Source organism: Sceloporus occidentalis, unplaced genomic scaffold (genome assembly GCF_023333645.1).
Source record: "Sceloporus occidentalis isolate IW3139 unplaced genomic scaffold, rSceOcc1.0.p SCAF_103, whole genome shotgun sequence".
In the NCBI taxonomy this organism is placed as follows: Eukaryota; Metazoa; Chordata; class Lepidosauria; order Squamata; family Phrynosomatidae; genus Sceloporus; species Sceloporus occidentalis.
The window spans coordinates 811,686-839,238 of NW_028317083.1; the positions used below are offsets into that span (position 1 = coordinate 811,686).

General features: G+C 42.0%; 1 protein-coding gene across 1 annotated transcript; it reads left to right on the top strand.

Annotated features, from left to right (window-relative positions):
- On the top strand, positions 1-27,342 carry LOC149283498 (serine/threonine-protein kinase LMTK2-like). The gene is made up of 15 exons (XM_089497454.1): positions 1-27; positions 134-305; positions 7,098-7,222; positions 9,593-9,737; positions 11,190-11,263; positions 11,802-11,920; positions 12,118-12,205; positions 14,719-14,852; positions 19,022-19,106; positions 19,590-19,711; positions 20,172-20,321; positions 21,273-23,958; positions 24,575-24,713; positions 25,277-25,522; positions 27,314-27,342. Exons 1-15 carry the CDS (start codon positions 1-3, stop codon positions 27,340-27,342), a joined length of 4,341 nt encoding a protein of 1,446 aa, XP_089353580.1.
- Positions 27,343-27,553: the final 211 nt, after the last annotated feature.

Consider the following 27,553-nt stretch of genomic DNA (forward strand, 5'->3'; position numbering starts at 1 on the left):
ATGAGCGGCCTAAGGATTATGTTGACAGTGAGAGCCGGCAGGAGGCTGTGGCAGGCACTCGGTGACAGCGGCGGCTGGTAGTGAAGCCTCGGTGTTTCACGGATCCCCATTAAATAGCTTCCCCTTCCTTCAGGGAGAAGGACACCGAGTCCGCTTTACTGCTTGGGCCAAAGATTCCCCTCCCCACCGCCTGCTCCTGCGTAGCAGCATGGGGCGCCTGCGGCTAACACTCCTGGGCCTCGGTTTCTGGCTCTTCCTGGTGCTGGTCCGAGTCCAAGCGGCTCCACTTCCTGAAACAGGTGCAGGTAAGGCGAGGCTACGCCGGGGCGCGCTCCTCATTCTATCATCGTGGGGGCATCTGCCGCCTTTCTGCTTAATTTGGGAACTACCACTCCCATCATGTTCAGCAACACTCCCTCATCGCATCATCACATACAGCTGCTTTGGTGGGGGGCATGTACTACTCCAGTTGTGTTTAGGGGCTGCCATTCCCGTGTCTGGAGGAATTATAAAGTAAACTAATTTAGTGAATAGGCATAATTATAATGTGTCTATATTAACTCTTTATTGACTTCTTTAATGCTCTTTTCTAAAAACCTGTTTGCCCGATTGCCGCCTTCTGGTAAATGCGCTGATGTCCTTAGACTCCATCTTTATAGGACCCTCTCGTATGTTAAACAAGTAAACCTTACGTCAGTTTATTCCGACCGCTGAAGGTTCAATTGCTTAAAAACATATCAACTTTTATGAAGCTCTTTGTTTCTATGGCAACAGCCTATACATGCTTGCTCTTGTGTCACATGACAATTAAAGGTTCCCAGCAGAATATTAACGTAGCAAAATGTTACTGTAAAGAATCCATACTGCTGAATGACACAGCTGCCCCCAAAATGTGATGAACAATGTCTCAAACGCTTTTAGTTGAGAGAGCTGGTGGGGCAGTTCGTTTAGGCCCCTGTTGGGTGCTTCTATCTGCTTTATGGGTCTTTAACAGCTTTGTGATGTATTGTCTTATCCTCTGGGTTACAGGGGGGTTTCCTGTAGACCCCCTCAATCTTCAGGGAAATGGGGAATTGGGTGATGGCTTCCTAAAAAAGAGACTAGTGAAAACACAATTTAACCGTTTTTTTTGTTTGTTTTTTTAGCCCGTATTTGAGCGACGTTTCTCACGTAGACGGTACAGCCGGCTTTCCTGGTTTGTGTTTTACAATAAGCCCAACCGGACCCCCTACGTGACGTCTAACTTTTTATTTTATTTTTATATATTTTTGTTTTAAGATGTTAGAAAAATACATAGACTTTTTGAAAATGCCACTAAGCTTGCGTAACACGGCACAGGGAACACATAACTGAACACGTAACCATGGCAACCTGTAAGATGGTCCAATCAACGGGGGGGTCATTATTGCTTGATATGGTTCTTTGGAATTTTGTCTACCTTATCTGTTATTTCATGGGGAAAAAAACCAATTTAGTTAATATCGCATCCTTGTGTGGAGCTTTGCTCGTCTTTAGAAAACCTCTTTTTGGAAATTAAAGCCCACATTTAGTGTACCAGTGTGCTGTTTATCGCGTTATGAAGGCTTTTACAAAATGTGGCTAAATGGGAAGTAGCCATTACGTCTTATTTCAAATTCAACTTAATGTTAAACGGGGACGCAGTGCAGAGTATGTATCGGTTTTGACCTTTGATTGTAGCGAGATATGTATTTAGGCCTTTGTATACCATCTTAAGTGGTAGTAGCTGTCTGCGAGGAGGGGTGGTAGTAGCTGTCTGCGAGGAGGGGTGGTAGTAGCTGTCTGCGAGGAGGGGTGTGTATATATTTTATCAACGTTCTAGTGGCCCTTTTTTTTGTTATGGTTCTTGTTTAATTTACATAACCTGAAATGTTAAATAATATTCAGTAATGGCGGCCACACAAAGACAGTTTGGATGAACCGGTTTGTCTGAATTTCTGAATATGCAGCAGTTTCCTGAAAGCGCCTTTAATAACTTTGACACGTGTGTGTATATAATGTATGCGTGTATAAATATATATATATATATATATATATATATATATATATATATATATATATATATATATATATAGCAATCGGAGACAATATCCGAATCCTGTTACTTCCTCCCAATCATCTTCCTAGCATTCTAGATTTGATTAGTTATTCAGTCTTTTAAAAAATTGGATGAATTGCGGCAATTTAGAGAAAAATGCCCGTATCACGAGTTTTCTGCTGATGCTCTTTGGAATAGCTGCAACAAGCCCGACATTCCTGTCATTCCTCGTCCGGTCTCACAGACGCGCGGTGCGGATGGGCTGACCGCCCGGCCCTTTACTCGGGGACAGAGGTTGCATGCTGGTTGTGTCTGAGACATTCATGCTGCCGTGAAATTACCAACATCGCGATATATGCGCAGTTTGCTGCCGCAGCAACCCCCGTTCTTTGCCCTGATATACCGAACTACTCTTCAATGCACCGATTTTTCCAACTGCTATCAAGAAGCACAACTAATTTAAAAAAAACTCTAGTTTTGACATTGACCCACATGATTGCGTTTTAACCAATGGGCTGATTGCTATGATGTGACGGTACTTAACGCTTCCTGGAAGAACTCCGTATTAACTTGTTCTCCGGGGGGGGGTGATAAGTTTACAGGTTCTATTAGGTATCTTGCGCAATACTCCTAATTCTCCTATTTTCTCGTTTCCTGCTCCAGATTCCTATTTTCTGTTATCGGGTGCGATGGTGAAGGTGTAGTCATATTTTTTTATGTTTTCCTGATTCCACGCGTGAACGTCTTTGGGTTTCACAGGCGATACGATGAGTGGAAAGACGTGTCTGCTTCATTAATAATTCTTGGGCCGGCTGTCACGAGACCCGGGGTGTGTCGGAGGGGAACTGACTCACACCTAGTGCTACGTGCCATGTGGACTTTTTGTCATATTAAATCACCATTTGGATGCTTTATGATCTTGTAGCTGGAATTGCGCAACACACATTCAAATGGGAGAATATTTTAGAACCAGGATATTAAAATTACCTTTTTATTAGCGATTATGCTCCTTAATTTACGTCTAGTAGTATTGCCCCAGTGTTGTCTTTCGTGACGTTTCCTGACAAGCGGTCCGTCCTCATCTGTGATATTTACGTTTCTGCATTTTGCAATGAATTCTATACGCTTTCTGAATTGAGCAAGCCATTATACGTTATGCTTAGTAAGCACAGGCAAATGTAATTTATGTAAAATACATGTTTTTTTTAGCAGCTATTCATCCCTGCAGTTAAAGGGACAGTTTAATGCGCTATAGAACAAGGCATATTGAAGAACTGAGAAGGGGGGGATTCTGGAGACCCTCCCATGCCGAATGGAGCATGCGAACATTTAAAGGGACCACACAGCCCGGATGTGTATTAAAGAGCGTCCGATGCCTGGTTTGCCTCTTCCGGCCTGCTTACTTAGTTCCCGAACCACCAGATCCGAGCTCCCTGTTTTGGACAGAGTGAAGACCTGCACGTGGCAACATTGTGTTCAGATTGAGAGATCCCTTTTTTTTTTTTTTTTTTTTTTTAAGGCTTTTACCCTAAACATTTCCCCCAGGTGTGTGATATTCTTGCGTTGTTTCCCGTCCCCTACGCCCGTAGGACATTCACCGGTCGGGGTCTCAGCGAAGGCATGTCTTTATTTCCGATTATTTTTAGCTGCTATCCTGTTGGCAGACCTCCTGTATTAAGTGAACCGTGGGCTTTTCTTAATTTCTTCACACATTTACTGCTTTAACTCCTTGACTCCTGAATATAGCGTACATCGGAATAGGGGATTGCGTGCTTCAGGTGCATCACACATTATTTATTATTATAATCTTTTATCTATATAGTGCCAATAATTTCCTCAGATCTTACAGTCCTTTTATTGAAAGGGTCTGCCAGAACTAGAACTGAAGAACCCATACATTAGACAGCTTAGCTTCCAAATACACATCCATTCAAACTATTGGAAGTCTCCCCATTTGGTTATGTTAATGAGCGTTGGAAGGCACTTTTGATCCTTTTTACTTGAATTATGTTAAGAAATGCTGCCCCCCCCCCTACTGTTTCAAAGGTCTTGAAATAAAATGTATGCAGTAAACGAAACTCCGTCTAACTTTTTTCATAACCGACGGTTGAGACTAGACTCTGTGTTCCCTGCGTATACACAGCCGGTGCTGCAAGGTTTTACTAAAACTGCACTGAAAATATAGAGTGAAAATATTCCTTCAGTGCTGTGGTCTGTTTGTAAGAGATTCACGTGCTGGTGTTCATCTGGCAAGAGGTTGAATTTCATGGAGGGGGCTAAGAATGGCCCTGCACTTTTTCATCCCTTACGAAATGGCAAAAGACCACATAGTCCTTCTCTGCCAGACCAGGTCTCTGGCCTTACGGGAGCCGGGAGTCCGTACCGCACGATGAAATCCTCGCTGTTAAGGAGCCAACTGTGTTTTATGGAGAAAAGGCAGCTCTTGTAATGATTGAGGGCGGCTTCTGCATAATGGAGAAGGCTTGGCGTAATTTTCTTAAGTGTTAAAAATATTATTATAGTGTTAAATTGCAATGCCTCTTTAATCTGTGCTTCTGAAATATGCTATCGGGATTCGGGTATCTGCGGCTCATTACCAGCCCGCAGCAGTGTCTCTTCTTTTTATATATAGATATATCTTGTGTATCCCTTCCCGGCTGCTAATTTCTACATCTACTGGCCCTGAACTGGTTACAATGAAGCGTATTGTAATCAATGAAGCCATGGGTGATGATCTAAAATGGGAAACTAGGTTTAATAACACAATTCTGTGGCAGGACCTGGCCACCTGTGAGTAGTCGCAGACATTATGACGACGTCCAACAGTCACGTTTATCTCAATGGTGTAAGAATAGAGGTGTAGGATTTGGCAAAGATGTTGACGGCCCGCGTGTATCCACTTGGTGCTGTTGATGGCGCTTTCGTTGGTGGACTTTTGGTTCTTATTTAATGAATATGCACGCTTAACACCTTTTGTAATTTGTTTCAAGAAAACGCACTCCTGTTGTGATCTGTTTGCGTTGCGATTCATGACCTTGTAACCGGCAGTAAGGTCGGGGTGATTCAGTAGGTGTTCCTATCGCATAAGGGGAAGGCTTGGTGACTTGCTCTACATGCTTGTCAAGTTGTAAAGTTCTCCTGCTTTGTTTCTAATGAAAGTTTTTTTTCTTCAGTTGGCGAGGGATACAGTTATGGAGAATAATGTAAATGGATTTTTTCGGGAGGCATGGCTTTTGGGGCGCTCTGAGCTGTTTGGCCCTGCTGGGGAGGATGCCGGGTTTTGGCCTCATACATGGATTGATGGTTATGAGGTGGAGGAGTTGGTCCAAGATTAATTCTCTAATGGCAACATCTCTGTGGGTCGGGTTAATATAGATCAAGTGTTTTTAGTGGCGCATTTTATCTCAAATAAATCTGTCACTGTGTTGAAATGCTGATTAAACTAATCATATACATGTTAACAAAAACCCTTATGTATGGTAAGGGGAGAGAGACGAATGACGTCCTCCTTTTGTCGGGTTTCCATGATCATCTCCCCCTTCTTTTCAGTCAGTCAGTCTTTGTGAGGATTAGGGAGGCAAAAATTAGGAACTTTGGATCAGGAAATGGAAAAGTTTCTTTACCCTGACCCTCCTCTCCCATAAGGTGGATCTTGAAACTTCCAAAACCAAAAAAACACCTCCTTTAATAAGTCTTTTTAATGTGTTTTAGGCTAAAAGCTTCCCCTTTAAATGAAAGTCTGTTGATTCGTGATAAAGGTAATCGGGAAGTAGCTGCATACCTGAGATAAGAGGAAAGCAGATTGCTTGCATTCAATTTCCAGTTAGGGAACAGGTTGGAGGACATTCGTGTGTTTGGTATATCAGATAAGACCTGGCAGGTCGAGTGACGACAAGCACTCTCTGCCAAGGACCAGGCAAGTTGTGCTCCTCCAGTTGTAGTTTCCAATGATGCATACCCCCAAACAGTCCCAGTATTTGTGAGACAGTCCTGATTTTGGGGCACTTTCCTGGGAAGTTGAGAGCATGTGCAGTGTTGCTCGCTTTTTCTCTCTCCATAACATTATTACCACTGACAGGTGAAGTGAATAACACGGAAAATCTGATCATCATGGCTCCTGTCAGTGGTTAGGGATATATAAGGCAGCAAGTGAACATTTCGTCCTTAGAAGCAGGAAAAATGGGCAAACGTAAGGATCTAAGCGGCTCTGACGAGGGCCAACGACTGGGACAGTGCGTCTGAACAACTGCAGGTCATGCGGGGTGTTACTTGTCTGCAAAAGCGGTCCAAGGATGAAAAAGTGTTGAAATGGCAACAGGGTAATGGTCGGCCAAGGCTCATTGATGCACGTGGGGGCGAAGGCTGGCCGTGTAGTCAAATCCAACAGAAGAGCTACTGTAACTCAAATTACTGAAATGTTAATGCTGGTTTTGATAGAAAGGTGTCAGAACACAGAGCATCGCGGTTTGTTGCGTATGGAGCCACATAGCCGCAGACCAGTCAGGGTGCCCATGCTGACTCCTATCCCCTGCCAAAAGCGCCTGCATTAGGCACGTGAACATAAGAACCGGACCCTGGAGGAATGGAAGAAGGTGTCCTGGTCGCTTACCTGGAGAACACGCGGCACCCGGACGCATCCATGAAGGCCGCACCTAGCAACTTATAGGACTAAAAGGATCTGCTGCGAGCGTCTTGGTGCCGGATACCACAACACAGCTTCAGAGGTCGAGTGGAGTCCATGCCTCGGCGGGTCAGGGCTGTTTTGGCAGCAAGAGAGGGACCTATATAATATTAGGCAGGTGATCATAATGTTATGGCTGATCGGAGTATATATCATATGATCTCCAAATTGGAGAATCCTCTCTACATTAGGTCTGATTCCCCTGCAGGAGATGCGGTCAGTAGAACATTTTTTTTGCTCAGCAGCATATAAGCCAGAGGTTCTCTCCTCTAACCAGCTTTACCATCTAGTATAGTTTCATGTACTGGTGTAAGAACTGTCCATGCGCGGGGTAACACTTTATTTTTGCTCTCATTTCAGAGGACGGTCCTATCGGTGAAGTCCCTTTGTTCTCTATGCTGCTCTCCGTGTGCAGTTTCATCGCGCTCGTTGTCCTTTTAGTCGGCTGTATATCCTGTTGCAAAGAAACGGAAATAGACTTCAAGGTAAGATTGGTACCGGGGGAACCGGCCATACCTCTGCTTTTGCATGTGGTTGCTATACATAAGATTTTTTTATTTGACAATGTCCTCTTTGACACAAATAGTTTTTAAAGTTTCATGCTGGTGGCAATGAGGCGTACATGCTCAGACGAGCGCACCTTATAATAAACGTAACCAAATACAATCAAAATCGAAGCGTGATTTACTGGTTGAGCAAGAAATTCTGGTATTGATAGCGAGAAAAACAATTTCTGAATGTTTGTCGTGTAATTTCATGAGGAAGACAAAGCCCTTCCAATAAAGTGTAAACGGTGACAGAAACATCTTCCGCCCCACAAAGCATTTCAATCCTAAAAGACTTCCTTAAAAACAAAAAAAAAACACCCCACTGATGTAATTTAAAGGGACATTTTATGACTTTGTATCTGCAGAGATCTGTAGTGTAGGAGATGTCTTTTATACACAGTGTATTAGTTATTGCAATGTGCTTAAATACATCTAAATGCCAGTAATTTTTATAAAGAGAAATGCATTTTGGTGACAATACAAACACTTTAATACACAACCTTTATTTGTAAAGCGACAAATAATTTTCCATAGCGCTATTAAAAAGTGAAAATTAAGTGGCATTAAAATTTGACATTGCCAATATACATCAATACATGTTAGCTCATACTTATACTGAAACAGGAGAGCTCTCGATTTCATATACCGAAGGAGAGCGCTCTTGTTTCGTATACCGAAGGAGAGCGCTCTTGTTTCGTATACCGAAGGAGAGCGCTCTTGTTTCGAATACCGAAGGAGAGCGCTCTTGTTTCGTATACCGAAGGAGAGCGCTCTTGTTTCGTATACCGAAGGAGAGCGCTCTAGTTTCGTATACCGAAGGAGAGCGCTCTTGTTTCGTATACCGAAGGAGAGCGCTCTTGTTTCGTATACCGAAGGAGAGCGCTCTTGTTTCGTATACCGAAGGAGAGCGCTTTTAAAGAGGCACTCAGTCCACTTCAGTGCAATGCTGCGGGCAGCTACCTGATTTCAATGGGAAGGTTTTCCTGACACTGATTGGCTACTTCAAGCAGCCAATTAATGGCAAGCATTTTTGGACCACACAGGACGACGGCAACTCCAGCTAGTGCCTTGGGTTTTTCCCTCGCTCTGGGAGAATGTGTATTAAAGTGAGTGTGCGTTCTTCTTCTGGTCGGGTGCACTAAGCTGTTCCTTTAATACATTTGCTCGGTGATTTTTCTGCTGCAAGAGCCAAAGAAGACCCACGTAATTGGTTTATAGTGGAACGGCTGCTGGGAGGTTCTGAATCTATTGAAAGTGTACATTAATGCGCTGGTTTTGGCCAGAGCCATTTTTACATGTTGCCATGGAAACCTTGGCCGCTCTTATCTCCGTCTCCCCTTTATAAAAAAGTTGATGCTGCTGCGTGAATTATGGCGCCGCGTCTCAGACGGGAATACTTTCAGAGATTTTCCCCACTTGTCTGTAAATGTACACACATGTCTGCATTTCAACACGCGTTGTGCTTGCCCGAAACGCCGACACGCACCTCCAGATTCACATTTTTAATCCTGAATTAATGTCCGAGCTCATTTCTAATAACTAATCTTTATGGACATAAAGTAAATAGAGGTAAAGTAATTAATCTGTTTCTCCGTGGGATCTAAATTGCTGTGTTGCTATTGCTCATTTATTTTAACCTACAAAAAAAAACTTTAAATAGGGTCATATAAGGTGACCGTGATTATAATGCAGTGCCCCCCCCCCCACAATAGTGAACGTCAGACCCTTGCATGTAAAATATCACCAAAATCACTAAATCTACTTTGTGTTGTAAAGTCACCATTTTTTTGTTTGGGGTGTTTTTGTTTGTTTTTCAGATGTTTCTGAAATACTTTTTCTTTTTTTCTTATTCAAGCAAATTCGGTTGTGTCGGGGAAAGGCGGCCATCTGTGTTCCCCTTATGTCTGTGTGTGTTGGATGAATGCTAAAGGAGAGGAGTCCTCAATGCCCAAGCTTTAGAAATACTTCATATATTTAATTCCTACCAAATCTCTGGAACCAAAGATATTTTGATGTCAATTAGCCGATAGCCAAGATGAACGCCTACACACAGACCCAAAGCACGTTAGACGTGTGTGTTGCGTGTGCACGGATCCTAACGTGTGGATACAAAATGTTGCTGCTTCATTCAGATGTAATCAAACTTTAAATCCAGTGATCTTGTAAGTCGTACGGATTACCCAGAACAAAACCCGCATGGCGTAGTAATACGCGTGATTGCTTATTTACCTGTGCATGCGCCCCTGCCTGACTGTACATGCCGTTTTTCCACCTTGTGTACAGCGCCTGTTTATTGTTCACTTTTAGGAATTTGAAGACCATTTTGACGATGAAATAGATTTTACGCCTCCTGCAGAAGACACCCCGTCGACTCAGTCTCCGGCAGACGTTTTCACTTTATCTGTTCCAGCTGTTTCACTTGCGGTTCCCTCGCAGCTGCAGTCACCCCAAGGTCGGTTCACATACTACTGACGTACAGTGCATGCTCATCACTTAGCTGCAGTCTTGTATACCATGTGGTAGCCGTGGGCATTAGTCTTTAGGCACTGACAGGCATCTGTTGCTGTGTTGTATAGCGTCAGGGCACAGGTACGTACATGCATGTTCTAGCTGATGTGACTTTAAATTTACACGACAGAGACCCTTGATGGAACGCATCTCCCTGCGTGTGATATACTTACGCCAGTCATCTCCAGCGCTTGCTCGGTGAATGCTGCGTAGGGGGTCTGTTTAGACACCCCTGTGCATGTGCGGAAAGTGCATTGACTTCCCATGAGTAATGGGTGGTGAAGAACACAAGGACACAAAAGAAAAGGGTGAGCTGCGACTCGGAAGCTGCAGTTTCTCCCTAAGGGAAGTAACCTTTCCTGTTTTAAATCAATACTTTTAAAGTACATGTAAAGCAAGTACACGTTGTTTGTTTAGGGGGCTCCCTGTCCCTTTAAACATATCTCTAGCCTACTTATTCCGAGGTTTGTCCTTTTATGCATCCTTTGCCTTGTCTGTATCAGAACATCATGTTTGACCTACTTTATCTTCACATTCGCGTTTCTCCCTTAATCATCGCGTGGAAGTGAAGTTTCTCTTTATGGACTGTGACATGTAGATCCGGTTTTCTGGATTTGCAAAGCACCGACACAAACCACTGCGTATCTGTTTGCCTGGCATCGGTTGCTTAAATCACACATCGCATTTAGACATCTTGTTAGTATGATGCCTTGTTGTTGGCCATTAAATCCGATACATTTTACTCGGTCAAGAACAAAAAAAGACGTTGCGTACACTCGGTGGTCTGTTCTGCAGAAGGGTCATTTAAATTGTAGACTGAAGGTAACATTATTGTCAGACTGTAAGACTTAGATTGATGTTTTATGTATGGATTACCCCTGTACACAAAGGATTTCATAAAGAGGCCTATAGCACTATATGGGACTTTTTTGGTTTCTTAATTGTGTAAAATACTAAGCATTGAGTTGATGTTGGCTACTGTTCAGTGGTGACTTTACTTTATGGATCTTACATTCTTTATAGATGTATTGATTGTGGTATACTGTGATCCTTCTACCAGGGCACACAAGTGCTTTACAAACCTGATCTGTGAGACCTGCTGTCGCCGTGAAGTAGAATGCGATCTGTTGCAGGCATGTTGTGGGTTCCAGCTGTATGCGCCACTCTTCCTCCTTCAACATCTTTTTGTACACTTTATGAATGAAGGCTGTTGTGTTGCTGCATGCCACACATTGTCTTCATGCCATAACTCCCACCCCATGCAAAACTGTTCAACGCAGACAAAATGTGTGCCGCCTCTTACTGAAACGTTATAAATACACTAGAAAAGCTGAGTTCTTGAAGATCCTGAGGATATAGATCTTTAGTCATTCTGTTTTCTGATTGTCTTTAATAGATGTCTCCAAGTCCCAAATTGTTCGGCACAGCCTGAGCTACATTCAGGAAATCGGCAGCGGCTGGTTTGGAAAGGTAGGTTTTTGTATCGGAATGTATTTTGCTTGAAGGTTTTAAACGATGATGAAAATTCAAGGATGCAAGACCGGATTACGCATTTAAACATTTTTTTTCAGCTTTTTTTTATTATTTTGCGGTACAGAGTTGCTTAAGAGGCGCTTGTGTAAATTAAGCCTCCAAACAATTTGCTGATCCCGGCCAGCACGGCTGGATCGCTCATATCTGTCTGATTGATTGACAGGGCCAAACTGCACGAGCAGGGTCATTAAACAAGTCAACCAAATACTACAAATTATTCATTCTGTTAATTTCTGTTTTTTATATAGCTACATTAAAACAGCTGCTATACACGTGTGAAGTTCAAGTGGTTACTTGGTCTTCCCCAGTTTTCTAATGCTGCAATGCGGTTCTTCTCTCCCTAACACTTAGTGGTCAACAAGATCATAGCATGTCTTTGGAGGAAACTCTATTGCTGTCGGGCTGAAGGAAGTCGGGGCTTTGTTTGTTCTCGCTATAGACCCTATATAACCATCACCAATTTTGTCCAATGCAGGTTCTTCTTGGAGAGATCTACAGGGAAAACAGCGTAGCAAGAGTCATCGTGAAGGAGTTAAAAGCCAGCGCGAACACCAAAGAGCAGGAACAGTTTATAAAGAATGGAGAGCCCTACAGGTAAGAACTTTAACGTTTCTAATTCTATCCGTACGTTCAATATTCCAGAGACCGTTAAGAAGCGTTTTGCAAATTCATTGGGTGATAAGCGCTGAACCAACAACCTGAAAAAGTACGAGCGCAATTTTGAATTTTTTCATCTGTCGTAACTTTTTTTTAATTTTGTATTTTTCCTTTTTTCTTTTCTTTTCTTATAGCTATCTTCATCATCCGAACCTTGTACAATGTCTTGGTCAGTGTCTGGAGACCATGCCGTACCTCCTGGTGTTTGACTTATGTGACTTGGTAAGCCAGGCCATTTTTTTCCCGAAATTTTATTTTATTTACATTTTGCCTTTTCGTACTATTTTGTAAGTCTATTAAGTAAACAGAAATAACTGGTAGCCGTGAATATGCGTGTTTCAAATGTGCCGAGAATAATGCTGCTTCAAAAAGGCGATTTATATTAATTTGTGACCCATCCTCACATGAAACAAAGTGCCTGGAACAATAATTAAGCCTGTTTTACCTTCACTCTGATACAAACAGTGCCTCGTTATCAAGTCTTCGGAGGGTTTTTTTTTTATTTTTGGGAACCTAAAGTAAAATTACATCGGGGGAGTGGATACTATCACCGCAATCTAGAAGCATGTTTCGTTTTTGTCTTATAGCGTTGATCGATGCAGGTCGTAACTTCTGTGTTCCATGAGGTTTGTGCAGAAAGGGCACTTGAAATGTAGATATGTAGACATTTGTTAGGTTTTGATTAGACAAGAAAATATTTTTTTTTTTGCTATCTAAACATATGCCTAAAACTAAATTTAGTTGGACATTGATGATGACTTATGCTTCATTAGACTTCCCTGAAGGAAGCGTTTTTGTTTTAATGAAATCCCTGCCTGGTGTCTTCCCTGTTATATACGGTATTTTAGTGGAAAGCATAAGTTATCAATGCTAGATAAATATCATGGAGGCTATAACCCCCAAAATCGTATGTGGCTTTGTGGTTATTTTGTTTCGACTTCTTTACATCAATTAAATGTATCGAATACAGGTAAGATTAACAAATAAATATTTTAGGAGCCAGCCGAGTGCCAGATAATTCTGCTGTCGTCATTACCACCGTGTCTGCTTGACACGCTTTGCCTCGGTGAAGCTCATGGTAGTCTTCCAGCGTTTAATTAAACACGTAGGGTTGCACAGGTCAGATAATTTGGCGCTGTTGATGTGAAATAGTCCCTAACTACTGAGTTAAACCGCTCTGAACTGTTACGGAAAAAAGTGTGTGCGGGCGACGGCTCCAGCTGGAGGGATCAGTGCTTAAAGACGGCTGCGGTGGGAACACCGAAGTGTGAGTGGTGGTTTTCATTTCACTGAATAGTCACATCGTTTGTCGCGTTACAAATGGTTGTGTGCTGCCACCTAGCTTCGGACTGCTCTTCCTGCAAGCTGTCCTTTAATAATAATATATTTTATTTAAATAGCGCCAACAATTTACGCAGCACTTAATACAACACATATATTCGAGGGGTCTGACAAGACGAGAATTGACAGACTAAGACAAACCGATATGTTAGATGGAGAGAGCCCGGCTCGCAGGCTTACAACCTCGAGGGAGCTTACGATCTCTCCAATGCAGTATGTTTTATGTTAAACCTTTTTTTCCAAAGAAGATCCCCATCACCACCAGCAGTCACTGAACATACTTGGGTCACGTTTACACAGACGCCCTCTGTAGGTATCGCATGTACAGGGAGAAAGCTTGAAAGTATCTACGAGCTGTACTTTTTAAGTTGCCTGTCACAAAGTGTATAGTCCCTGCATCAGCTTGGCTTTATACTCCTCCTGTATTTAATATTAAATGCCTACAGAGACTAAAACTTGGAAATGCGTGCTGTTAGCTCATTGAGTGAACAAATCCGTACAGCTAAGCAATCCATTTAAAATCCCTTGCTTAAATTAAAAAAAGGTGGAACATCACCTTACATTAAATCTTTTTATGTGATTTAACCTTCAGAGAATAACGCAATGGCAGATTTACTTAAATTGATTTGCCAATCAAACTGTAGAGCTCCGCTAGTTTGAGTGGAACCGCACCTTTAACCATGCCGTGTAAAGGGCTTACAATGGAGAGTTAATGCAAGGAGGATGTTAGTTGTGCATGGAGATCATCACACTAATCCACCCAAGCCTCTGTATCTATGGATATAACCATATGAGCCCAAGAGAAATTGTAGTATTAGGTTAAGTTGATACATTTTAATGGTGGTGAATCTATAAAAACAAAAACACTTTCAAGACCTCAGCGGTCTCTTCATAATGAAGTTGCTTTTGGCTATTCTGTACCTCCGTATGACTTTATGTAAATGGTTCACCGAGCTCACGCTGCTTCCGGGTTTTGATCGCAGCTCGGGCACTTGAGTCTTTCTTCTTGTCGATGTGCCTGCGCTCACAAGAACCACCTTGTCGGCCACCAAACCTCCATTTATTTTATTTTTTACAATCAAGTGCAAACCCAGGAAGAATGAGCAAAGTCTGCCGTCCGGCGAGCAGATGATATACCAGCCGGCATTAGGATAATAAAATACGTGCCCAGGGGTTGAGATTTTCCCTAAAAGGAAGAGTCGCCCCGCAGCAATTCTTACTTGAGATGTGAAACTCGATGAGTTGAAGACTATTAAGCTGCACATCTTTACTAATAATAACCTTGTTGACTGATTAGATCTCGGTAATGTATTTAGTTGCTGCTTTTTAAGCATCTCTGAAGTGCGGCGAGCTGATGAAGCAGCTGATGATATCTATGCATTTTTTTTTTGCAGGGTGACCTAAAGACTTATTTAAGTAACGAGTGCGAAAAACTCAACGGAGATGCGGAAATTATGCTGCTTCAGAGAATGGCTTGTGAGATCGCGGCCGGACTCGCCATAATGCACAAGCACAACTTTGTTCACAGGTACGTGCGCCATATGTATGTTCGTGTGTTTTCTATCGGCTTGATATTCAGTTTGATCTATTACATCACTTTGTCTGGAATGAATTATTTGGGCGTCTTGTCTGTCGGGGTGAACAGATACTCAATCTGTGGTCTGACAAAGCACTTGTTGCCATTCTTTACAAATAGCGGACACATGATCTTGGTTTCGAGTGGAGTCCCTGACCTCTTGCTTGGAGAGGTCTGGTAAGTTCCACACGCTGTCTAGACCTCGCGTGGGATCTCTAACGGTTCAGGGTACAGAGTGTCATTATAAAACTTGGCCAGAGCAGCTTGCTTTTGATCTAACTTTTATCCCTTGGCCTTTGCTTGGACAGCAGTGTGAGATCCGTGACCAGAAAATACTCCATATGTGTCTGTTCTCCATTTCTGTACAGTAACATTTTTATTTTTAGAACAAGTTTTTAGTAGCAGCTCTATGTTTATGTTAAAAGTTATGGAGGTGTTATCACTTATTGCATTATCCTGCGGCCGTGTCACTTGCTTTAAAGTTGACTTATTGAAACCCACCGAGCCTAAGATGTCCCCGGAATATTCGATGGAGACGCGTGAAGCTCTATAACTCAACCGCTGCACCGCGGAGATGGAGGGCTACCTATTTTACACAATAACTTTAAGTCTATGACAAGTGCTTGTGAATTACACATTGCCAGTCTCCTTGCATGTAGTCGGGGTAATTCTTGTTTAATATTTTTTGAATGTGTACCGTGTTTGTATTTAATTGTAAACTTGTTAGCAAAAAAAAAAAAAAAGAAAGAAAATGTGGTTTCCATGACCCTCATTCTAACAAGATTTAGGGAGGCGCATAAAATACACGCACATACAGTCTCCCTAAAATACTTTACACTTGGATGTCCTTTTAACCCAAAAAAGAATGACTGCTTATTAGTCACTTCCCCTGACTTCACCCCCCATCATTGTTTTGGCTGTAATATTTATAGACTGGAAAATCTAGCACTCCATATTAAAATTTTATGGCTTTTGAAAATTGTAACAGTTAACAAGTAACTGATGTATGAGAACCTTCCTTATCGATACACGCGCCACACGGAGCCCCGGTGGGATCAGGTGACGCATGCTGACACTTACCGTATTGGCTCGGATATAGGCAGCCCCCGTATATAGGCCGCACCCTAAAAGTTTGGTGCTTTTTTAAAGAAAAAGTTTTATTTAAAAAAGCACCAAAAAAACATGCTGCCCACTCCCCCCCCCCCCCCCGAGATATGCTGCCACTGTCCTCACCGAGATATGCTGCCACTCTGGGCCCCCGCCCCCCGATTTACCAGAGCAGACTCCCGGGTGTCTTGCGGGGCCGGCGGGGGACATCTACGCAATACACGTATACAACTTCCGGTGCCAGCACTCAGCGGATGTGCCGGCACCGGAAGTTGTATACGCGTATTGCGTAGATGTCCCCCGCCGGCCCCGCAAGACACCTGGGAGTCTGCTCTGGTAAGTCTTGGGGGCAGAGGTAGAACGCGTCGTGCGGACGGTCACCGGCTGCGGCCATGCGGGTAAACAACCTCCGCAGCCGGTGACCGTCCGCACGATGCACTTAGACAACCTCCCGTGCCGGCAGCCCCCCCCCCCCGTGGAAAGTGCTGGCAGGGGACGCTGTCTGAGCGTATCGGGGAGTAGGATGCAGGTCCCCTGCACCGCTGCGGGGGATCTGTATCCTAACCCCGCTGCCTGCCCGGCGCCCGGGACTGCATGTCCTGGGCGTCGGGCGCTAGACCCCGAATATAGGCCGCACCCCCACTTTAAAGACTTAAAGTGGGGGGAAAAAAAGTGCGGCCTATATTCGAGCCAATACGGTATATTCAGACATTTAGCACGTGTTGGCCTCTGTTAATCACAACCGTATCCGCGGACGCGGTGGTAATAGCGGCAGAAGGAGTTTGCGAAGCTCGTCTCGATGCAGGAGAGGGAACCGGAAGCCCTGTTTGTTACCTGTTTGGCACCTGTCCGCCATTGACTATGCAGAGCTTATACTTAGAGCCTTAGACCTCTGCGATATAATAGCAGGAAAGGTACGCACAAGCCGTCGGTAAGGTTTCCTCTAACGCATCGGTATCGACTCGGATCCAGTTTGAAGAGATGGCTTGCTGTCTTATTCGTTGTCTGTCTTTAACGCTGAGCGCGGCTCGGAGAGAGGGCCCTTTGTAGTGTGTTCCATGTTTTCGAGGATCGGCTTGTAGGGCACGGCGTCCTTTCACCTCACTGTCAGGAGACTCGGTACAGCCGTTATCTCCGTATGGGGCTGCTTTGTATCTTTCTTTTTTCCTTTTTTGTCTGCTGTTTTTTTCTTTTATAGTAACAAAAGAAAATTTTCATCCTCTATATACAGCAATGACTCCTGCGGCACTTTGGATTTCAGGTTTAATGGTCTTCTAGTACTGTTTTTGTTTTGGTTTTTCCCCAATGATCGCCGACACTAGATAGCTTTCCAGGGGCCATTGTCCTCCTACCTGGAAAGGCAAGGTGTTTGCTTCTGTCAGCAATATCCTGATGCTGTCTGAGTGCGAGATAAGTCTCCAGCATCAGTGATTTTGTTGTCGGGGGTAAATAAAGGCAGCTAAGGACTGCAGCCTTACCCACCCGTGCCCTCTGCTTTGTGTCGTGTCCCGCTTTATTTCATCCTCCGTTTTATATGCTTATCTGCATGGAACGGCTGTGGACTTGTCGCCTCTGTTATATACCGAGCCTGTGTGTGTGAAATGTTGGCTTTGTTTCGGATCACGAAATGTGGTGCTAGCCTGTGTGGTCATATATTTGGTCTGCCTCTATAGATGAAAAATACATGCAATTCCCGAAACTTACCGAATGTGACTCAAGTTTGACAGTTTTGAGGTCTGAAAACTGAGAATTGTGTATAAAAAAACAAAAACAAAAAAAAAACCATATTAAATATTCTGTGTGAGTAATTCCCTCTTCTTGTAGCATGTTTTGTGGTCTGCATGTGGAACCCGGGAAAGTGTAGCCTCAGACTGGGAGTATTGGGGTAACTATATAATGGGGGGACAGAACCAGTCTATCCTCTAGATTGTAAGCTCCTTTGAGCAGGGCCCTCCTCACCTGTTTTATCAGTAAGTCTAATTATGTTCTATACTACTTATGTCCTGTCCACCCATTGTACAGTGCTGCGGAATATGATGGCGCTATATAAAACAATTAATAATAAAAATAATCCTTCCGCCAGGACCCTGAAGAGGAAAAGCAACTCCCTTAAACGTCGTCGTCTCTTCTTTCTGCTGAGATTAGACTCCGGCGAGCAGCGGCTTTTCCCCGTCTGTTTAAATGCGGGAAATGGTTTTTAATGACAGCCTCACGACTGGTTGTCTTAATGCGTTGAAATAAGTCTCTTGGGTACATGTAAAGGGTTTCTTCAGATGGTACCAGAGCTGGTATGATTTTTCTCTCTCGCTGTATCGTTGTTGTGTCTGTAAAGCGCTGGTTTGAACCTTTGCCACCAAGCGTCCATAAGGTCACTCGTTTCACTAAAGCGCTGAATAAGTCGGCATTTCCTGCGTGTCTTTTTTGAAACCCGTTCTAGAATCATTTTAAAAGGTTAAATGTCACCCGTGAACGCTCTGTTGAATGTCTTGTGTACCTTAGGTTTAACATGTCTACTATCCTCAGCGTGTGCAAATAGTTCAGAAATGTGTTTACATTAAACAGGTCGCTGTACACAGACATAGATATAAATAACGTATATCGGTACAATGCTACGTTTTCCATGTTCTTTCCGTACCGATTAATATTGTGTTTATGCTCAAATCGAAAGAACTCGCACAAATATTTAGTACTTTAATTTATTGTAGTTTAAATCCTGTGGATATGATCACTTTGATTAAAAAATAAAGACAAGATGTAATATAATAATGTCAGGGGTCGCCTTCATGCGTGTGTATTTTCTAACTGATGGCGCCTTCATTTTTGTTTACTGGTTGCCATAGTGATCCCTGACTTTACATATTATGTTTCCTGTCTGATCCCCGAGCCACAACAAAATGGTAACATTTAATTAATTTGGAGGCGTACAGACATTTTATTATTTAAAAGGGCATTTTCTTATGATTTTTCAACTTTGGCCTCTCATGATCTATAACCTTCCATTTTCTGTTTTGCAGTGACCTGGCGTTAAGGAATTGCTATATTACATCTGATTTAACAGTGAAAATAGGAGACTATGGAATAGGCTACAGCAGGTACAAGGTAAGATGATATTTCTTGTGCCGTTTGCTAATGCTAAGCCTCAAAAGCAGAAAAAAACATAACGTGGAGCTCATGGTAAGACTTGACGGTAATATTTCAGCCGCATTTCAAGGAGGTCCCTTTTTAGTGCCCCCAAAAATAAAGTTTGAGCATGGAAGGAGGTGTCTTCAGCTGCATTTGATTCTTCTTAAAGGATCCTCACCTTTTGAGGTCTGTGCTTTGCACCGAGCTCACCAAACTTTTATGGAAAGTTGAGACCCAGGGGCTAGTGTCCCTGAAAAGCTCCCTGAGGTTGTATCACAGGCTATGACCTGATTTGAAGGCTAGAGAACTTAAAAATGTATTTTTTGTTTGTTTTTTTTGGTTTTTTTTTTTAGCATTCATATTCATTTAATTCATTTAGATTCAAATGCTTAATTCATAAAAATGATTTGTAGCTGTGTTTATTAAACAATAAAAAATCAACAACTTTTTTATTTTCAGGAGGATTACATGGAGACCACCGAGCAGAAGGTTTTCCCAGTGAGGTGGACGGCTCCAGAGCTGGTGACGTTCTACCAAGACAGGACAATTGTTGCAGATCAGACTCGGCCTAGTAATATTTGGTAAGGAAAATGTATCTAAGATGATTTGATTGAGTTATAATTATGCTTTAAAGTATAGATTTATGATATAGAATTATATTTTATATGTTTAGTAGTCGTTAGTTGATATATTGTGTAAAGGTTTTGTGCCTTCTAAATTGAAGCAGCTTTAATTCTGGCCAAAAAAAAGTTTATAAGCAGTTAGCTGTACCCAAGCAAAATAAATATAAATATATACAAATATGAGAGAGATATAGCTATATATATATATATATATATATATATATATATATATATATATATATTTATATATCCGAGAACAGAGACAGACAATGCTTACATGTCATCTATAATTACTTCCACATCGTATCCCGTGTGGTATTGGCTGTAGACCAACTACAGGTCGGGACATCATTGGTAGCGAAGTTGTTAAAGAAATAGGTCTGTAATTGTAGTTTTAACAACTTGTTTTTATTTCCAGGTCTCTGGGTATTACTCTTTGGGAGCTGTTTGATAACGCTGCTACACCCTACGAAGAGATGTCAGACAGCGAAGTGCTGGCGCACGTGATAAAAGAAAGAGACGTTAAACTAACGAAACCCCAGTTAGAGCAGCCGTATGCAGACAGATGGTAATGCATATATTCATGTCATTTTAAAACTGAATGTTTATGCGCCGTACGCCTTTTCTCTCTCTTTCGAGGGATGTTACAGGGAGGTCAGATGTGTTGTGTAAAAATAACACAAAAACTATTTGTAACCTGCACTTGGAAGTTTGAGAACGCTCAGAGGGTGCAGGATCTGCAATAAGATGTCCTTGTTTCAGACTGTTATAGGTGTAGAAACAAGGGTCTTGCTGCAGGTGAGAGGCGGTTTGCTCTTGTGTTTAGGCACATTCAGCAGACTATGATCTCTGTAAATACAGTCCTGTCAAATGTCTTTGGCTTCCACAAAACAAGCTTGTGATGTCCTTTGTATGCCAGTGCTGCAAAAAATGCAAGATACTTAATACGTTCATTTTGGTGCTGTTTAACAGTTTTTTATTGGTTTCCTATGCGTAGTTGGCTGAGAGTCCTTGCTAAGTTGCTAACTTTTTTTTTTTTTGGATGTAACTAGTCAGCAGGGCCTGAAGATCATTGAATTAGAAAGAGAAACCCATTTCACATCCAAGCTCCAAATCTATTTTGTGTGGACAACGTTTTATGTTTGTGTTGCGATATTAATATTGCGCACATGTATAAAGTAAATGCTTTAGTTCCCTGACCCATATTTCCCAATCCCGTGTTAGATTTTTCACCCAGGTATCAATTTAAGTGGTGCTTACCTGATTGTACACAATATTAAGCTTATTTTCTTCTTTTGTGTATATATGAAGATGTTTGATTTTTCTGTTCAAAATATTTGATTTGGGAAAACCAGACCTGTTTGCAGTTGTCTGCTTCATAGCTGGGGTGAAGGATTACAAGGCGATGTGTAGGTTGTGTAGATGGAAGGGTACTTTTGGTGATGAGACGTTGGAGAACCGTGTGTATGTACAGAAACATTTTTATATATGTATAAACATTTTTTTTTTTCTCTTAAAGGTTTGAAGTCTTGCAGTTTTGCTGGTTACCCACTGACAAGCGACTTACCGCTGAAGAAGTCCACAGGCTACTCACTTACCTCCGTATGCAGAGCCAAAAGGACCCTGAAGTGGACTTTGAGCAGCGCTGGAATTCTCTTAAACCAAACACTACCAATCGGCAGCAGTTGGCAAATAATCTGGCATTTCCAATTCTGGAACATTTCAATGGGGATGATCTTGGTGGTGAAATGGATGAAATTCTTACTATAACTGAAACTAGCCAGGGGCTTAGTTTTGAGTATGTTTGGGAAGCAGCCAAAGAGGATCATTTTGAAGAGCATAGCCATACAGACTCTGATAGAGCCGTGAATTATAATAGTATATTTTTCCCAGTGCCTGTTGATGTTCTTCAGAAGTCGGCCTCTGATCTTGGGCAAGGAAAACAAGAACATAATGGCAGAGATGATATCCCAGAGGTAGTTCCAGTATTCGATTCCCACAATGTCTTGGTAACAGATGAATATTATATTCAGCTGGAGGAGCAAGGAGAAAGCAGGTTGGACTTTGATAATCCTTCTCATAATCAGAGAGAACATAAAGGTGAAAACTTACAATTAATTGCTCTCGGAGATCTTCATTCAACCACAAAATCCAAGAACACAGACTCTTCCCAATCTCGACGGTCTAATATGCCAGAATATTTGGATGTTTCCAGTCGTCAAAATGCCACATTTCAAGATATATACCAGGACTTTGATACAATAGAAAAACTGCCTGGTGGAATAATGCTTTCAGACTTGCCTGGAAAAATTCGATCAGAATTTGAGTCCTCTCAGGTTTGTTCAAATCTTAATCCCCTAAGTGATGATTCGAAGCACATTTTGGAAATAGAAACGTTTCTTTTTGGGAATACACCACAATCAAATCTTGGTTTACCGGATTTTGCGGAGCTGTCAGAAAATTTCCTGTTCCTGACAGAGAAGAATTTGTTGTCTGATTATCACACAGATAAATTGTATGAACCGGCATCTGAATTGCAAAGTAACGTCGGTCCAGATAGTATATGTAACAGATCACCCCAAAGTAGTTTGGACTTTGAACTCCAGCTGGCTGAAGTGAATTCATCTTTACATGTGAAAACACCACCGGAGTTAGTACTTTCGTCATCGATCATTGAAGACTCTGAACTTGATTCTTACAAGAATCTGCACATATCCACAGAGGAGCCCAGCGATTCCCCTGGCACTGAAAGTATATCTGTTTTAAATGTTTGTAATGATCAGGACTTTAAAAGCCATCAGTTTGATGTCGGAAGCCATAAAGCCGCTGAAGGAAATGTTAATTGTTATAAATCGGAAACAGAAAATATCCTGTCGAATAATGTTAAGAACAGCAAGCCCAATGAGTATGGTTGCCTTGGTTCCATTCATAAGCCTTACCCACTTAACACTGACAATAATATTGATCATCTGAATGGAGAGTTTGTTTCAGATCAGGTTATTGTAACACCTGCTTCTTCAGATTCAGCAAGTCAAGACAGTCTGCTAGATGACAGCATATCAAACCTTACTCCGTCTTTGGTACCGTCGCTCGGAACGCCAGATTCTCTTGATTCTTTAGACGTTCAGAATGTATTAGAATCCTTGGAGATAGAGGGGACACACACCTTCGCACCTTCCGATAAGCCTGCCGACAGTGGTTATGAAACTGAGAATATAGAATCTCCAGAATGGACCTCGCATATTAATGCACAGTCAAGCCATAATGTGGAACATACAGATGAGATCAACAATGCACCGAAGTTTACAGCCCCGATTATCATCATCTCTGATGTAGGAGAAACTGACTTTGAGATGAAAGATGACCCGGAACTTAAAACTCAGAAGGCTACAAATGGGGGTCAAGGCTCTTATCGGGACTCTGCCTATTTCTCAGATGATTCTGAATCTGAAAGGAAACCTGAAATCGAAACGGATGCATCGGTATTAGGAGTCAGAGTCCCAGAAACCGACTCAACTCTTAACTCGCATGTGGACCAAACTAAGGAACCGCAAGAGGACTCTGCATCTGAAATAAGCATTGTTGATCTAAAGCAGTCTAAAGAAGAGAATTTAGAAAACAGCCCTGCTGAACATTTAGTGTCAAAGGAGCTTCTCCAGCAGGCTGAATGGAATGGGTTTTTCTCCATGGATTTATCAAAGAGTGAAGCAACACAACATTCTCCTGTTGACCCATCCCTTGTTGAAAATAAAACATTAGACGAGGAGGAAATCGTCAATCCTTTTGGGCCATCAGAACTCTTCCGCTCAACAGATGCAATCAAGGAGATTCCATTCTTCCATCATAATGATGGCCAGAAACTGAAAGAGCCAGACATGGAAGGAAAGTATCTTAGGAAGCTTGATGCTTCCGGTCTCCTTGATTTGTCTGAGGATGGTATTGATGCTGATGAAGAAGATGAGAATAGTGATGATTCAGATGATGACATTAGAGCTTTCAATCTTCACAGTTTTAGCTCAGACAGTGAGGATGATGTAGTCCATCCAGTTCCAGTTGTCCATATGGAAAAAGATGATGGGAAAAACTTAAAAAGCCTAATTAAAAAGAAAAAACCTGCAGCATCAAACATGCTCAACGGCAGCGAGAAAAAGAGCGGGAAAGCAGTTCGTTTTTTTGGTGATGTCACAGTGTATTTATTTGATCAGGTACATTTCTATGGAACGTAGCATTTTAACTGAGGCGACACTTGTGTCTAACTGATATGTTTAAGTCATCTTCTGCATTTTAAGAGCTAGCCAGCCAGTAGCCCTTTGATCGTTGGACTGCAACCCCCATGATATGCAGGTAGCCGTACACGGTGGCAAAGCGTCATGGAAGTTGTGATTCAATAAGATCTGGATTGCCACAATTTGCCCAGTTATATCAGAATGTGCCCCATGGGGCCCGGCACAGTAGACCCGGTGTTGCGACCTGTCAGGAGATGACTAGTCCTAGCCAAGTGTGGGAAATCTATGAGGCTAACATAAATTGTGCATAGTTAAGCCAGTGACGTTAAATGTTTAACTTCCTACAGCACACAGTTTACAGCTTACAAACAATATTTATACCTTAATCTATGGTGAGTGTTCATGGGATTGGGTCCTTTGATGACTCTTCACGTAGATCCCATATATAAACCATATGTTGATGTTGGCTTCCACCAAGTGAATATGTATTTCTATTGAGTAAAGTCATAAAGTAGACCTACTGGGCCCAAATAATTTTGTGCGTATTTTAATCATGAGATTTGTATAACAGCGACTCGGTTTTAATTTTATTTAGGAAACTCCTACCAAAGATCTTGGATCGCATGTGGTTGATGTGAGCAATCAAGTCTCAAGTAGCAGCAGCCCAACGTCTCCCGCTGCTCCGAGCTATCTCCAGAGGTTTACAAACTCCGAAAGTTCTACAGACGAAGAAGGTAATGACATTTGACCGCCTGACATTTGTTTGTATTTTGGGTTGGGGGAAGTAAAGGATTCTGTGTTCTACTGCTAATTTGTCTATAATCAGGGTGTTCCAAATGGAATGCTTCTGTTACAACGTAAGTTCTTGTATTTTGTCATATATGGCAAATGACTGTAAAAGCTTCTCGTGTAACCTATATTAGAATCTCCTCTAGCCTTCAACCTCGTGTCTTGAGACATCAAGGGGAAAATACATTATATACGTGACTGTAGCAATGAGTGAAGCAATGCTTTAATGTCTACCTCCTGGTAGACGCAGCCTCTTGTTTACCGACTGTACTTGTTCTATCGGTCTCTTGGAAGTTGTACCCAACATACCCTTTTTGCCCACTGTTTTACCTAGTTACACTTCTGCTTCCTATTTTCGTCTCTGACCCGATGAGACCACTTGTAACTAAATCGTTATTGGTCGCGCACCCGATATTATTCATCAGTTATTCTCTGTTAAGGCATCTATTTCTATTTGGGAAATACATAAAACGATACTAATATGCTTCCTTTTTGTTTTCTCTGGCAGGAGGTGGTTTTGAATGGGAGGATGACTTTTCCTCTCCTGAGCCTTCTTTTATAAATAAATCGGCACAAAACCTAATCGGAACCAAACTATCTGATAATCCTTCGAAATATTTCTCGCCTCCTCCACCCTCCAGGAGTCCTGATCAAAACTGGACTAATTCATCTTACTCGCGATTCTCCATCTCGCCAGCAAACATGGCGAGTTTCTCTCTCACGCATCTAACGGATTCTGATATAGAGCAAGGAGGTAAGTGTTTCAAGGATGGTGGAAAAAGTATTGCTTATAGAGACAATGTTCAGCAAGATAATCTTTTCAGGTGTAGTCACGGTAAACCACCAGTGTTCATGTACCAAGCTGCGGATAGCAGTGCCAAGTATCTGAGCGTGCCCACCAAATGCGTTCCCTTCTAGCAAATCACAAAAAAGGTCCATAAATTATTCAGAGTGCTTTTTTGAATGGTTTAGCGGTCTTATTGGGTGTGTCGTCGGACAGTCTTTTCTTGGGAACCCAAATGCTGTTTACACTCATTTAGGTCTCAAAGCAAGCCTTTAAAGATGTGGTTAAAATGTGTTTAGCTCGTCAATGTGTGGGTTAACCGTAGTTTCTAAATATCTTGTTTTATTGGGAAAAGTTAACATATTAACTGATAAAAATAACAAAACAATCTTACCGTTCAACAGACGTTAAAAAGCGTAAGGCAGTATTTAAGTGATGCTGACCATTGTCTTTTTAACCCTTCCTGCTGTACCTCTTGAAGTTTATTTTCTTATTAACCCCTTAAGGACAATGGGTTTAAATCTATTAAAAACAATGCATTGTAAGCCTGTGTATGTACGGCTTTGTTGTGAAGGGGTTAACCAAGGTGATATCACTCGCCCCGGATAACTAAATAATTACCAGTTTTGCACCGGCAGATTTAAAAAAAAATATATTATTTATTCATAATTATTAGTTAAAGCAGGTTAACTATTGTTTTAGGGAGGCTTTTTAATTTTTTTTATTTTATTTTTTTGAATTATAAATGTCTATTTGCACTTTCATTATGAATGTTGACAAGCGATAAGAAAAATGTTTCTGTTGATCTGCGGTGGCAGAATTCTTTCTCCAGGGCCTTCCAATAGTTCAATGTCACGAGAGCTAATCTTGAAGTAATGTGTGATTGAAGCAGATGTGCGCTGCTGTGAGAGAAGAGCAGGTGTAGTTCGCTGCCGTTAATATTTAACTGCGGCTCCAGGAAAGAGAAGTACGAAGCTTCGATACTTTTCAGGGTTTTCATTTTATATCGTCATAAATAAGGGGAAATGGACATAGACAATATTCTTCTGTCAAAGTTCATACCTTTTTATTGGGCCAACTTGGACAAGAAAGCCTACTCATCAGATGGACTCTGAGGTCCTGTGAGTTTAATGGGCTACATACCTTTTTTTTTGGGCCAATATAGAAAAATATCAACTAACGATCAGCTTAACCCCTTAATGATAAAGCCCGGATATGTACGGGCTCAAAATGCATTGTTTTCAATGGGTTTAGGGACCGCCCATTCTCCTTAAGGGGTTAAGGCAATCTAAGGATTTAGGAGCGGTAGCGATAGACGCAGAGGAAGGGTGCGCGCTTCTAATATTCCAGGCCAAGGGCTTTCTTGCATTTAATATATTGGTCCAAAAATGCAAAAGGGAAAGCCCTGTAGCCATTTGGTCCAGTAATTCAAATCCCCCCCCCCCAAAAAGAATCTCCCCTACTGCCCTTTTTTAATGACATGTACTTGCCCCGTGCTGCTTTATTCATCGAGCGGTCGGAACTTACTGTGTGTAAATACACATCCTAATAACCGCAGGGTTTAGTGGGTAGCGAACAATTCATTTCATATCGATTGAATAGTGCAAGTATTATGACTTTTTTTTTTTTCTTCTCTACATGATGAGCTGGTTTCACACACTAAGTTTATTTAAGTTTTCCTAAGTTTCCTGCCAAAAAATAATCGTAATATTCTTTGCTTGTTCATCTGTATCTGATTTATCTGTGTTTGTTGCTTTGCAGGCAGCAGTGAAGATGGCGAAAAAGACTGAATACCAGCATTTGTTGTTCACGCGGTCCGGGCTGCTGGTTTCACAAAAGGAAAACCTACAAATACTTGATAATTTTTTCTTTTAATATCCCTTCAGAAGATACCTTAGCAAGTAAAGCATGAATACTGTGACCAGAAATCAAACCCTGCAGGATCGGTTTTGTAATGTGATTTCATGTATCTAGTGCAATCTGCTTTTCTCCTGGCCGTGG